A 10,386-nucleotide genomic window follows, 5' to 3' on the forward strand; every position below is an offset into this window, starting at 1 on the left:
CAATTTTATTTATTTCACTTCTGCTCATTATTATTTCCTTCCTTTGTCTAACTTTGGGCTCAACTTGATCTTCTCTTTCTAGATTTTTGAGGTTTACAGTTTGGTTATTTATTTCCAATTTTTAAAATATTTATGTATTTACCACCATAAATTTTCCTTCATAACTGCTTTTGCAACATCCCATAGTTTTTTAAATGCATAATAGTTTTATTAATTTATGCTCTCATAATCAGTGTCTGAAAGTTCCCCGTTGTCCACGTCTCTGTCAACTTAGGTTTTTTAATAAATCTTTATTGTTGAAAGTATTACATTTGTCCTTTTTTTTCCCCATTACCCTCTCCCACCCCACCTGTGGAAATCCCTTTCCATGTCCCGCGTGGTTAAGGGTTCCCGTTCAGGGTTCGAGTTCTGGAGAAGGGCCGCACACAAATGAAAAGAGACTAGAAGAAATTTAATTTGGCGATATGGGGGGCCAGGCGGTAGTCCAACTCTAGTGGAAGAACTGCTCTGGCACTGCTCTGGCCCTGCTCCCCTTTTTATTGAGGCTATGGGGAAAATACCCATAGAGCTTAGGCAGGAAATAACAGAAATTTACACAAGATAAACAGAGGTGGAGGTTCTTCAGCTAACAATGACTCAACTAAAGGGTGAGTGGTTAGAGCAATTGATGTCGTTGACAGCCTTCCTGGCTTCCTGTCCACATCTCTCTATTAGTGAAACAGTAATTGGTTTCCGGCACCCACCCCCAAGCCTTCATCACCCTATTGTCTGTGTCTATGGGTTATGCATATACACATATGAATACATTGGTTGATCTCTTCCCCCAACCTTCCAACCTCCCCTGTCTTCCCTCTGAGGTTTGACAGTCTGTTCCATGTTTCTATGTCTCTGGGTCTACTTTTGTTCATCAATTTATGTTGGTCACTAGATTTCACATATGAGTGAGATCCTGTGATACTTATCTTTCCCTGAATGGCTTATTTCATTTAGCATAATGTTCTCTAGGTCCATCCATGCTGTTGCAAATGGTAAGAGTTCATTCTTTTTTAAGCAGCTGCATAGTATTCTATTGTAAATATGTACCATAGTTTTTCAACCCACTTATCTGCTGATGGACACTTAGGCTGTTTCCAAATCCTAGCTATTGTAAATTGTGCTGCTATGAACATAGGGGTGCGTATATTCTTTCTGATAGGTGTTTCTGAGTTCTTGGGAAATATTCCTAGAAGTGGGATCACTGGGTCAAATGGGAGTTACATTTTTAATTTTTTGAGGAAACTCCAAACTGTTTTCCACAGAGGCTGCACCAGTCTGCATTCCCACCAGCAGTGCATGAGAGCTCCCTTTTCTCCACATCCTTACCAACACTTGTCTTTGTTGATTTGTTGATGATAGCCATTCTTATAGGTGGTACCTCATTGTCATTTTAATTTTCATCTCTCTGGTGATCAGTGACTTTGAGCACTTTTTCATATGCCTTTTAACCTTCTGTATGTCCATTTTGGAAGTTTCTATTGAGGTCCTTTGCCCATTTTTTTTTTTACCAGCTGAAATGTATTTTTTTAATTTCAATTACAATTGATATACAATATTATATTAGTTTTAGGTACACAGCATAGTGATTAGACTTTTATATAACTTACAAAGTGATCAACCCAATAAGTCTAGTACTCATCTGACACCATACATAGTTATTAAAATATTATTATCATTTTTTAAGTTCTTTATTGTTTAAAGTATTGCATAAGTCTCCTTTATCCCACATTGACCTTTCCCCGGGTGCGCCCACCCCCCAGCACAGGCCCTCATCCCACTACTGTCTGTGTGCATTGGTTATGCTCATATGCATGCATACAAGTCCTTTGGTTGATCTCTTACCCCTTCACTCCCCACCTTCCCTTTTAGGTTGGGCAGTCTGTTTGATGCTTCTATGACTCTGGTTCTATTTTTGTGCATCAGTTTATGGTGTTCATTATATTCCACAAATGAGTGAGATCATATGATATTTATCTTTTACTGACTGGCTTATTTCACTTAGCATAATGCTCTCCAGTTTCATCCATGCTGTTGCAAATGGTAAGAGTTTGTTCTTTTTTATGGCTGCATAGTATTCCATTGTATAAGTGTACCATAGGTTTTTTTTAAATAAATCTTTATTGTTCAGATTATTACAGATGTTCATCTTTTTTCCCCCCATAGATCCCCTCCACCTGGTTCCCACCCCACCCCATGCCCTTACCCCAGCCACTGTTCTCGTCCATAGGTGTAAGATTTTTGTCCAATCTCTTCCTGCACCCCCCCATACCCTATTCCACAACAAAGTGACAACAAATACATATCTATCAACAAGTAAATCTAAAAATAAAGTGAATAAAAAATCTGATGTACTGTAATGCCCAGTGTTCAGAATCCCCAAAAACCCCCCAGGAAGGAGCCAAGACCCGCTGTAACTGCAAGAGAACCTTTATTCGTGCTAGCACGAGCTCTCATCTCCAGCGCTCACCGGGGACAAAGAGAGCTTCTCTCGCCAACACCAAGACTTTAAGGGGGTTTCGAGTAGTGGGCAGGGAGAGTGTTTATGACCCCCATGATTGGTCAGGGGTAGGGTGAGGGGTCCAGTTACACAGGGGCACACTGGGCAGCTTGCCTAAAATGGACTGAGTCTATCTCTCTACATTCCTATTGGCAGGTACATGCAACTGTTACATTCTTGCAGTCTACAGGGAGGGGCAGCACAGTAATTTGGCTCTATCATTCCCCCCTTTGTCATGAGACTTACAGACCCAATCATGGGTCAGTTGGCACCCCCATCTCTTCTTCCGTTGGTAGAGGCTTATACCGAGTGTGTAGCACCATCATCTGCACGACCCCTACTCGTTCCTTGATGAACTGAACTAATCTATTGATGATGTAGGGTCCGACGGTCAGCAGCAGGAGTAGGATTATAAGGGGCCCAACTAGGGCAGAGAGGAGGGTGGTTAACCAGGGGGACCAGTTGAATAGAGATTCATACCAGGACTGTGATCTCTCCCTTTCTAACCTGCGCTTCTGCAATCCTTCTCTCAGGAGGGCCATAGACTCTCTTACGACCCCGGAGTGGTCGACATAGAAGCAACATTCCTCTCCCAAAGCCGCACAAAGGCCCCCTTGCTGCATGAACAATAAGTCTAATCCCCTCCTATTTTGTAGTACCACCTCCGATAGGGAAGTGAGTGACTCCTGTAGATGAGAGATTGATTTCTCGATTCTTTCTATATCTAAATCTATGGCCGCCCTCAGAATCCCATAATTCTTATCCTGGATGACGAGTGATGATATCCCTGTTCCTGCTCCTGCCAACCCGAGCCCCAAGAGCACAGCCATAGTCAGGGCGGTAATAGGCTCTCTCTTGCTTCTGGGATTGGCAGAGCCAAACCTGTTAAGTATCTCGTCCCCCGTATGATATATGAGTCTGGGGATCAACTGGACGAGTGTGCAAAAGCCTTCCCTCGGGGAGCTGAGGATTCCTGTGTGGATGCAGGGGGCGAGGCCACTGGAACATGCCCACCAGGTATTTTCAGGGGGAAGTAGATACACTGTCTTATTGGGAACAGTAAGGACCTCGTTACAGAGATGCGACTGTTCTGGGGGCACGTGGCCTATACAAGTGCCCTGTCCTGTTACTGTCTGGAGGGTTAGCCTTGCAGCAGACTGCTGCCACCTACAGGAGCTGGAATTAATGGCTGTAGTGTATTTGCCGCTAAGAGCAATGCCTTCATAGTATGGTGGCTGGATATCTAGACAGAGCCAACAGGACTCAGTCAGGTCAGGCCTCGAAGCATTCAGAACATGGAATGCTCCGACAACCGTGTTCCACAAGGGGTCTGCATCAGGCGGAAGCCCGCGGGCCGGGATAGGGGATGCAGGCGATGTCCTGATAGGGACTGGGGATGTAGAGGGCTGTGAAGCTGGAGTCCGGGTGCTCTTGGGCATGGACACTCGGGGGGTGGCAGGCCGGAGGGCCATTACTCGGTTGGGTCTCACGCCTGCACGGGTTTTCTGGGTAAGGGGTGTCGCCTGTACTCGGAGGGTAAACAGCGCCCCCGGGTCTCTCATCTCATGGTAAAGTCTGATTCCCCAAGTTTTTCCAGCATCCCATCCTGTTGCCTTTTTCCCCTGTTTTGTGAAGGACATTCGCACGGGGTTACAGAGATACCTCCCAAATCCCATAGGGCAAGGCGGCGCCTCCGACCTTGTCACGGTTATCAGGTCGTCAGTTTTCGGGGGAACCCACCAGATGTGCCCAGTTGAGACACACGACCAAGAGGCGCAGAAGTAGTTCCCCATTCCCCCGCATGAGTCCTGGGTGTGTCCTCGTGAGTGCCCGGGGCAAACATAGAAATAGAATGTTCTGAGATTCCCAATAAGCTTTCCAGCTGTTATGTCAGGAAAGAAGATAAGAAGGTCTATATAGAGGTCCGGGAACCAAGTGTCTCTGGGGTGGATTTGAGAAGTCTCGTTAACTACTGTCCCCGAGCTGGTGTCTATGATCTGCCAGGTGATGTTGAAGGGGGTGTGGGGACTCCCGGTGGTGGGAGTGGCCGCGAGCAGGGTTACCAACATCAGGCAGGTTGAGAACGCCTCAGCTTGAGCTTGAGCGGGTTGCATTGGTCTCGACTAACGCTCCACTGGGCGATGAAGTCTTCACGGATCGCCGAGGGGTCTGCTGGCCGAACGTGGGTGTGATGGACCCAGGTGGCGACGCCGTCCACTTTGAGAGCGGTGGGGGTCGTCAGCACCACGACGTAAGGACCCTTCCAACGTGGCTCAAGGGTCTCCCGGCGGTGTCTCTTGACGTATACCCAGTCCCCCGGCTTATGCTGGTGAGGAGTCGGGGTTGGGCCAGTCTCGTAGATAGCGCGGAGGCGCGGCCAAATGTCCTCGTGCGCCTTCTGGAGCCCTCTCAAGGAAAGAAACAGTTCTTGACTTTCAAATTCTGCAAGAGAGTCAGCTTTAAGGTTGGGGATAATAGGGGGTGGCCGGCCGAACATGATCTCATAAGGGGTAAAACCCAGAGTGTAGGGGGAGTTCCTAACCCGGTAAAGGGCATATGGAAGGAGAGCCACCCAGTCCCCGCCAGTCTCCATGGTCAGTTTGGTAAGGGTCTCTTTTAGAGTTCTATTCATCCTCTCTACCTGCCCTGAGCTTTGGGGCCTATAAGCACAATGCAATTTCCAATTTGCCCCAATGGCCTTGGCCACTGCCTGCGTTACCTGCGAGATAAAGGCTGGTCCATTGTCCGACCCTATCTCAGCGGGAAAACCGTACCTGGGCAAGATGTCTTCCAGCAGCTTCTTGGCCACCGTCTGAGCTGTTTCATGCTTAGTTGGGTATGCTTCTACCCATCCAGAGAAGGTATCTACAAATACTAATAAATATTTATAGCCATACTTTCCTGGTTTAACCTCAGTGAAGTCGACCTCCCATTGTGCTCCGGGCTTGGTTCCTCTGAGCCGAGCTCCTTTTTCACTCGGCCCGGTTCTTGCATTTGTGAGTTGACAGGTTTTGCAGGCAGATACGACCTGTTCTATTTTGATGTCCTGTTGGTGGATCTTAATTCTGGCGTGTCGGATTAAGTCCTTTAATTTGCGTGCCCCCAGGTGAGTGGACCGGTGCATGTGCTTTATCATGGACACTCCAAGCTGGTCCGGCAGTATGAGCTCCCCTTGCGGTGTATACCACCACCCCTTCTCCTCTTTTGCTTGGGGAAGCTTCCTAATGCGCTGTAACTCCTCCAGGGAATATCCTGGCTGAACTGGCAAAACTGGGTCCCCTGGGTCTGGGAGCTGTAGGGCCATGGTGGGGATCAGAGAAAAGGCTACTGCCTTGGCCGCCTGGTCAGCCCTGCGGTTTCCTCTTGCCACCGGGTCGTCGGCCTTCTGGTGCCCTTGACAGTGTATGATGGCCAACTTGGCAGGGAGCCATAAGGCCGAGAGCAAGTCAAGTATCTCCTGTTTATTTTTTATAGTCCGCCCCTCTGCTGTCAGTAACCCTCTCTCTTGGTAGATTGCCCCATGAACATGAGCGGTGGCGAACGCATAACGGCTGTCTGTGTAGATGTTGAGCCGCCTGCCAACTCCCAGTGTCAGGGCCTTGGTGAGGGCCACAAGCTCTGCTCTCTGGGCTGACGTCCCGGAGGGCAGGGCCTCTGCCCATACAGTATCCGTTTCAGTGACTACAGCTGCACCCGCATACCTGCTTCCGTCCCGTACGAAACTGCTTCCGTCCGTGAACCAGGTGATGTCTGCATCTGGAAGGGGCTGGTCGGTCAGGTCCTTCCGGATCCCATGCACTTGTTCCAGGATTCCTGCACAGTCATGTAGGGGAGCATCTAGGTCGGGGTCGGGCAGCAAGGTGGCAGGGTTGAGAGCCGCACTGGGAAGAAACCGTACTCTGGGAGGGTTGAGAAGGAGACTCTGGTAGTGTGTTATACGTGCGTTGCTCATCCATCTGTCAGGAGGTTGTCTCAGGACTCCCTCAATGGCATGTGGGGTGGTGATCCAGACTTCCTGCCCCAGAGTCAGCTTGTCAGCGTCTTTGACTAAAAGCGCCGTTGCCGCAATAATCCGTAGGCACGGTGGCCATCCGGCAGCTACAGGGTCTAACTTTTTGGATAAATAAGCCACTGGGCGGCTCCAGGGGCCTAGGGTTTGAGTCAGGACCCCTTTCGCTATTCCTTTGTGTTCATCTACGAAGAGGTGGAATGGCTTCGTGATATCTGGCAGGCCCAGGGCCGGGGCACTTAGGAGGGCTTTCTTTAACTGCTCAAAGGCTGTCTTTTCTCTCTCAGTCCATTCAAATGCCTTTCCCTCCTTGGTTGCCTCATATAGGGGCCTGGCTATCTCCGCGAAACCCAGTATCCAGAGGCGGCAGTAGCCAGCCGACCCTAGGAATTCCCTTACGTCCCTTCGGGAGGTGGGGGTTGGGATTTTCAAAACAGTTTCTTTTCTGGCATCTGATAACCGCCACTGTCCGCCCTCTAGGATGTATCCCAGGTAACTCACCCTTTCTCTGCATATCTGGGCCTTCTTCGCAGAAGCCCGGTACCCAAGGGCCCCCAAGGAGGCCAGCAGGTCCCTTGTCCCCTGCTTGCAGTCTTCAGCCGTGTCTGCTGCAATCAGGATATCATCCACATACTGAAGGAGAGTGAGGAAGGGGTGTGTTCTCCGGTACTCACCCAGGTCCTCGTTTAGAGCCTCGTCGAAGATAGTGGGCGAGTTCTTGAATCCCTGAGGCAACCGGGTCCACGTCAGTTGCCCACTGTAGCCCTCTTCCGGATCATGCCACTCAAAGGCAAACAGGGGTTGACTGCGGGGTGCCAGCGGCAAACTGAAAAAGGCATCCTTCAAATCTAATACAGTATACAAAACTCTGGAGGGTGCCAAGGAACTGAAGAGGGTATATGGGTTGGGAACAGTTGGGTGTATGTCCATAACTCTTTTATTTACTTCCCGGAGGTCCTGTACTGGCCGGTAATCATTCGTGTGAGGCTTCTTGACTGGCAGGAGGGGGGTGTTCCAGGCAGACTGGCAGGGGACCAGCACCCCTAGGCCCCTCAGTCTCCGAACGTGTGGCTGAATTCCCTTCCGGGCCTCCTGGGGCATGGGGTACTGTTTGACTCTTACCGGGCCTTGCCCTGGTTTTAATTCTACCAGGACTGGGGCCCTGTGGGCGGCGAGCCCCACTCCCCCTGTCTCTGCCCAAGCCATGGGGAACTCCTGCAGCCATTCGTCCATGCTGTCCTCTACTGGAGAGGCTTTTTGGTGAAGCCGGTACTCATCCTCCAGCCTCATGGTCAGGACCTGAATAGGGTGGCCCTTGCCATCAGTAACCTGAGGCCCCCCTTGTCTGAAAGTTATCTGGGCTCCGATCTTAGTGAGTAGGTCTCGTCCTAACAGGGGGTAGGGGCATTCCGGAATTACCATAAAAGAGTGGGATACCCGTCCCGTCCCTAAATCCACCGTTCTTCGGGTAGTCCATGAATACTGGCTCATACCAGTTGCCCCTTGCACCCAAGACTTCTTATTTGCTAATTTTCCTTGAGGCGTACGGAGGACTGAGTGTTGTGCTCCGGTGTCGACAAGGAAGTCAATGGGGGTCCCCTCCACTCTAAGGGTTACCCTGGGTTCGGGGAGGGGGTCCGAACCCCGACTCCCCTAATCACTCAGTTCATCCAGCTCCAGAACCTTTACTCGATCCGCTCCACCACCCTTTTTGCTGGTTTTCTTTGGGCACTCTTGTTTCCAGTGCCCTATCTCCCTACAGTAAGCACACTGATCTTTCTGCAGCTTCCGCCTCCCGCCCCGGGTGGTCCCCTTACCGTCTTCCTGGCTGCCGGCGAGTCGGCGGAGACGGCGGTTCCGTTCCTCGGGAGAGTCCGCGGTGGTGGCGAGCAGGATCTTAGCTAGGTCTCGGGTTTGTTTGCTGCTAGCAGCCGCCGCAGCACGAGCCTGCCTTTCTTCCGGGGGCTCTCTGTTATTGTACACCTTCTCGGCTACTTCCAGCAGGTCCTTTAAACTCTTCTCCCCTAACCTATCTACCTTCTGCAGTTTCCTTCTAATATCTGTGGCTGATTGGTTTACAAAGGCCATGACCACAGCCGCCCTGTTATTGGGAGCTTCTGGATCCATGGGGGTGTAGGTACGGAATGCCTCCATGATCCGCTCCAGAAAGGCAGCCGGGGACTCATCCCTTTCCTGCTGAACATTCCCTACCTTGGCCAGATTAGTTGGCTTCCTAGCAGCCATGCGGAGACCCCCCATTAGAGTCTGGCGGTAGACCCGGAGCCTCTCCTTACCTTCTGCCATGTTGAAATCCCATTCAGGCCTAGTCAGGGGAAAGGAAGCATCTATTAGGGCTGCGTTGGTGGTGGGATTTCCATCCACGCCCGGAACTAATTTCCGGGCTTCGTTGAGGATCCTCTCCCTCTCCTCTGTGGTGAATAGGACCTGCAAAAGCTGTTGACAGTCGTCCCATATCGGCTGATGGGTGAATAGGACAGAATCTAACAAATCGATAAGTCCTGCCGGCTTCTCAGAGAACTTAGGATTCTGAGCCTTCCAGTTGTACAGGTCACTAGTGGCAAAGGGCCAATAGTGAAAGGGCTGATTTCCCTCCGCATCTGGGGGCCCTGCAGCTCGTAAAGGCAGAGTCTTCACTGTGGAGTCAGCGGCCGGGATAAGCAATTCCCTCTGAGCCCTTTGTCTAGTGAGGGGCGGGCTCCCCGCAGGAACCGGAACTCCTCCCCTCTCTGCTGCCGGAACTCCTCCCCTCTCTGCTGCCGGAGCTCCTCCCCTCTCTGCTGCCGGAGCCCCTCCTCCCCTCTCTGCTGCCGGAGCCCCTCCTCCCCTCTCTGCTGCCGGAGCCCCTCCTCCCCTCTCTGCTGCCGGAGCCCCTCCTCCCCTCTCTGCTGCCGGAGCCGCTTCTGCCTCTCGCGGCGGTGGAGGACTGCCCCTTTGTGAGCTCCTAGGGGGCTGGTACGGTGGAGGAAAGATTAATTCCTCTTCAGTTCCCCCCTGCAAGACAGGGTAGAGGGGTGCTGAAGGCAGGGTGAGGTTCTTCTTCTCCTTTACCTTCTCCGTTTCCTGTAAGGCAAGTATGGGTTTTGGCTCTGGGGGGCGTGGGGGCAGAAAGGGCTTAAGCCAGTAGGGCGGATCTTCCACGAGGTCCTGCCAAGTAATAATATAAGGAAGTTGATTAGGATGTCCCTTCTTGGGCTGAGAGACAATGTCCCTCACCCGGTGGATGGTGGGGAGGTCGAAGGTCCCCTCCGGCGGCCATCCAACACTAAAAGTCGGCCACTCCCTAGAACAAAAAGTTTGCCACCGGTCCTTCCGGACCTCCACACTGAGGTTACTAGCTCTTCCCTTAACCTCCTTGAAATGATCAATCATAATGCTTAAAGGAGTGGTTTGAGTCTGTCCCATAGCGTCCGTCAAGAGAGTCCACAAAACAAAACAAAAACAAATCAACACACACAAACAGAGGATCCTTAAGAAAAGCCTTCCAACGCGAGTCCGTTGGAGCAGAACCAGAAGCGTGGACGACGGCCTCACGCCGACCGGCGGGAGCGACCCACCTCGTCCCAGAAACTGAGGGGCATACACATCCCTCCTGAAAGAGGATCGAGACGTCTCCCGATGCCTCTAGCCCGTGGTCCTCCAGCACGTCTGCCTAGACCGCTTCGGGCACTGCCAGAAATTCAGATTTGAGCTCACACAAAGAGACAAAGGACAAACAGACACCTACCGTGGCCAGTCAGGTTCTCCGGGTTTGGGGGTCCCTCGGAGGGCTTGGGGATCCCGGACGCGCCCCCAAATGTAATGCCCAGTGTTCAGAATCCCCAAA

General features: G+C 51.3%; 1 protein-coding gene across 1 annotated transcript; it reads right to left on the bottom strand.

The window, feature by feature from the left end:
* Positions 1 to 4,601: 4,601 nt before the first annotated feature.
* On the bottom strand, positions 4,602 to 9,965 carry LOC129148916 (uncharacterized). Its single transcript, XM_054715381.1, is given in 2 exon segments — positions 4,602 to 9,191; positions 9,318 to 9,965. Coding segments are annotated over 2 exon segments (5,238 nt in total).
* Between the last annotated feature and the right edge of the window lie 421 nt (positions 9,966 to 10,386).

Source organism: Eptesicus fuscus, chromosome 1 (assembly GCF_027574615.1).
Source record: "Eptesicus fuscus isolate TK198812 chromosome 1, DD_ASM_mEF_20220401, whole genome shotgun sequence".
NCBI lineage: Eukaryota > Metazoa > Chordata > Mammalia > Chiroptera > Vespertilionidae > Eptesicus > Eptesicus fuscus.